This window comes from Notothenia coriiceps, unplaced genomic scaffold, assembly GCF_000735185.1.
Source record: "Notothenia coriiceps isolate Sejong01 unplaced genomic scaffold, NC01 NC01_scaffold00028885, whole genome shotgun sequence".
NCBI classification, from domain to species: Eukaryota; Metazoa; Chordata; class Actinopteri; order Perciformes; family Nototheniidae; genus Notothenia; species Notothenia coriiceps.
Genome location: NW_011361586.1, coordinates 1 through 4,359, shown reverse-complemented (window position 1 = coordinate 4,359; position 4,359 = coordinate 1). Strand labels below are relative to the sequence as shown.

General features: G+C 46.4%; 1 protein-coding gene across 1 annotated transcript; it reads left to right on the top strand.

Moving 5' to 3' along the window:
* Positions 1-930: 930 nt before the first annotated feature.
* Positions 931-4,106, top strand: LOC104958519 (E3 ubiquitin-protein ligase MARCH7-like; the record flags this gene model as incomplete). Its single annotated transcript, XM_010786261.1, has 4 exons — positions 931-2,079; positions 2,193-2,364; positions 2,686-2,847; positions 2,924-4,106. Coding segments are annotated over exons 1-4 (1,691 nt in total), but the record flags the coding sequence as incomplete, so codon positions are not given.
* Positions 4,107-4,359: the final 253 nt, after the last annotated feature.

The following is a 4,359-nucleotide window of genomic DNA, read 5'->3' as shown; positions in this document are numbered from 1 at the left end:
GCGCATATTTTAACACATTTCAGGAACCGAAATCTAAACTTTGGATAAAGCCAGGTTTCATTTTGTATTCATATTGGCATCCAAGGCTTTTACAGAAGGGATTTTGGATATCTCTTTTTATTCCTCCATAAATCTGAAAATACTGTTAACAGCCCTAAAATATCAATTTTCGCCATGTTTTTAGGTATACAATCTTATATAATTCAGGCTATGAATGATATATGAACAAACTGTTTATTAAAAGCCTTCATAATGTTGATAGGAATATAAATGAAAGGTTTGGTGTATGTAAGTGCAACTGAAGTGGACATTTCGGAGAGTAGGAGAAAAAACTCATTTTGAGAAAACAACCTTTACAGATTGCAGTGTGGCGCTAGCTAAACCCTCCTGTTCTTTGGATGACAGCTTGCGCCTCGACGCACTCCGTGAAGGTATTTAATATTCGGGGTCGTTTGTTTTTTGTATAATCTTGCTTCATGCAAGTGACAATTGTTGTTGTCTGTGAACGTTTTTTTCGCCGTTCTTTTGCCATATTGAGATTAAAATTTCTAGTGGAAAGCTAACCAGGAAGTGTTTTAGCACACCACGTGACGCATCTGAACGAATCACGTTGTCAGAAGATGACACCAGCCAATGAGATTTCGTTTCTTGGTTTAAGACCCTTTTGTACTTTCACGATTGGTTGCCGATACAAAGGAAATGACCATATTTGGATCCGATGAGATTGTGCAGGAGAGACGGAGCTTTCCAACGATATCTCTGATGACATGGTGCAAACAGCGGTCGCGGTACTTTGTTACGAGAATGCTAACTTTTGGTGAATTTAGGACAAACTATAGTAAAATAAACACTTAAGTGTGTATTTTGTACGTTTTCCTTCCAAAAGCCTGAAAGAAAACATGTTATGGAATCAAAATAGCACAACATCTCAAAATGTACCGGTGCATGAAAAACGATGTTTTTGCCTGCTGTGTCTCGCCTTTAACAAACAATTTATGCTGCTCGTATCGCTGACAGCCGGGCCGACCCGGCACCGCCTTTTTTCTTCTTTTTTTTAAGCGGCCCCCCTCCCCACTTTTGGCAGCACCCCCTGAGCAAAATGACTTCCCGCGGCTATGCGCGTTGGAAACCGTTTTTGAAGCTTTCGAAGCTGTAGTGTGGACGGGCCGTTAGAGTAAGCTCTTTTCTCACAGGTTCCCTCAGGAACATGTTACAGCAGCTATACAGCATCTCAGAGGTGTAACAGCAGACACTTTGGAGGTCTATTTATAGGGCACCCTAGATTCCTTGGCACACGTTGTGAGTATTTTAGTCCTGCTGCTTGTCAAGGCCCATCTCAAAAGATAGTGTTACTGTTGGCCTGGGCCAGGTCTAGTTCCTGCTCTTTCTAGAATATTCTAGGCTAGTTGCTAAGACCCAGCCAACTGCTCACTGTCCGATCAGCATGTCCCCCCCTCTCGTTTCCTTTTTCTCTCAGGCTGTACTATATGACTAATTGAAAATTAGCCAGAATAATAATAAAATAATCCTTGCTCTTTGATGTTCTGCAGTTGCAGGATTATGAAGTAATCCTTCAGGGCTTTTCCTGGAAACAAGCGGCCATTTTTACATTCAGTGTTTCTTGCCAGCACACCAAACTGTGGAATACATATCCTTCCTCATTGAACATTTCAAAACCCAATCTTCTGAATGATTAATAACCTAATTCCTGCGTCCAGGTTAGCATCAGCTTGCAGTCGTCTTCTTTCTCAACCTTTGCTGTGAAACGTTTACAAGATGCGATGGGAAGCAATTTTACAAGTTAACAATCAGAATGTTGTTCCATAGCAACTACTAAAGTACAAGAGAAGTTAACCCTTTTTTGTATTGCATATGTGCCCATGTGTGAGTACCTACTAATGCTACATGTTTTACTTTCTCTCCTTTTTAAAGAGTTCTCGCCTCCTGAGCTCCTCCAGAGACTACAGCAGCTCTGACAGTCGCTCCAGCAGCTGGAAGTTACCCTCCTCTCTGACGTCCTCCAGCAGATCTTATGAGCGCCCCTGGGCTGAATCCTCTCTCAGCAGCAGGAGCAAACTGGTACTGAAGCTGTGGCAAAATACAGTCTGGGTTACATGTTTTCGAAAACATTTGAGTTTATAGGAATCTTGTTGAATCAAATACATTTGAAATGTCTGCCTGCTTTTCCCCAGACTGATCCTGAGCCCAGGTTGGGGATGCGCTCCAGTCTGTTGAACGTCACTGATGATGGCGATTCTAAAAGGGCAAAACTGTCGTACAGCAACAGAGGACTGTACACGAGAACTCCCAGCACCTCCGTTACAGGATCCACTTATTCCAGCACTGGGCTCAGCAGTGGGAGAGGTACATGACACTAGACTTGTGAAGGTCATGAGAAACGCTGTTACCATAATGTACCCTGAGTTGCTGTTGCCTTATCCTTACACAGGTTATTAAGTGGGTAAAAGAACATTTGGAAAACTATAATAAATCCTATTTGTTGGTTCTGAAATGATCTGGCTCTTAACTCAAGTGCTACTGGTGGCTTTTGTTGTTAATTTGCTACAAAGCAGACACAGTACATTTTATATTGACATAATTAGTCGTTTATGAAACGGGGACAAACCCCCGATTTGAAAATGAACTCGGCAGACTTCTAAACAGCTTGTCTCTTCTTTTCTTTAGAGAAGGACACTTATGATTCATCGTGGAGCTCGTGCCGTTTACTCTCACGGTCTTCCTCCTCCAATCCCCTGTCCAGGAGAGAGCTAGAGACCAAGAATGACCCCGTTCTCTCAAGTTTGGCGGAAAGAAGGAACAGGACCTCTGGATTGACTTCCTCATCGTGTAGGCACATGTTGTGATGTTCAAAACCTCCAAATGTTTTGTGACATATACTCACACTTCTCTTCCCTCATTTCAGATCAAACAGACAGGATGACCTCCACATATGCGCAGGGAGCTCGGCCTAAAGAGTCTACCTACACCCCCTCCTTCTCTTCCTCCTCCTACTCTTCCTCAGCTCGAGAAAGCACCCTGAATAGCCACCTCTCAGCCTCCTCCCCCTACCGATCTTCCCCTCTGTTGCGCGAAAGCACCAGAACCCCTTCCCGCTTCTTGAGCAGCTCATCCACCCTCCGCTCATCTCAAGAACCAACAAGAAACCCTGTCCCCTCCTCGAACACCACCTCCACCTCCTACTCCTCACACACCTCCAGGTTCACGACCCACCTGCCCAGACCAGAGGCCCCGCTCCCTGCCAGGCCGGTCCCGCTCCCTGCCAGACCGGCCCCTGAAGGTGTAGAGTCAGACAGCCGCAGCTCCACCCGACGCCTTCTGTCCCGCCTCTTTTCACGCCGCTCCAGCCAGGACTCTTCCAGCGGTTCCTCCAGTGTCCGCTCACTCGACGATGACAGCCCGCCCACAGGTGGAGAGTCTGTGGACAGTGAGGAGGGGCCCAGGGTGTCCAGCGTGGAGCCTGCAGCTGGAGGCTCAGAGGGGGGCTTGGGGAGAAACCGCAGAGCAGACCTCGCCCCGATCCAGGAAAACAACGATCGCAGGGAACAGGCTCCGTCCAGAACGACGCAGTGGAGAGAGCCTGGTGTGGGCAGTAGTAACACCAGCAGCAGCGGGGGGGGAGGCAGCAGTTACTCCTGGCTCTCCTCCTCCCTCCGCGGCCGCTGCCCTCCCCTCATCTCCCGCCTTAGGAGACATACTCTGGGGCAAAATGCTCACTCTGCTGCTGGCTCGGAAGAAGGCTACAGCCGTCCGCAGCACCTACTGAGAAGGTGGGACAATCTTGAGCATAAAGTAACACAGGAAGATGATGATGATGAGGATGAAGATGATGATGAGGAGGAGGATGAAGATGACGAGGAGGAGGAGGAGGAGGATGAAGGAGCAGTTGGTTTGGAGGCCTTTAATGCAGGTCGTCCCTGCAGACTCCAGGGTGAAACGTTACCTGAACTCGAGGACACAGCAGTCGATGTTCCCCTACACCGCAGAGCGTACGACAACATCTCGTCTCATATGGTAGCTCTGGGAGCTGAGAGCCAGAGGGAGAAACCCACCGCGGACCAGGAGAAGCTGCGAAAGATCAAGGAGAGGTAATGGAGTACTATCTAACTCGTACGCATTTCATCTTGTAAACTTAGAATAGGTATTTTAGATATATATATATATACAGGGTTGGAAGGGTTACTTTTAAATGTAATCAGTTACTGATTACATGGCTCTGAAAGTAATCCGAATACAGTTACGTGTCTTAAAAATGTAATCAGATAACTTTTAGATTACTTTTGGATTACTTTCTTTTTCCATCACAGATGGGTATGTTTTGGTGTACAGGAGACACAAAAA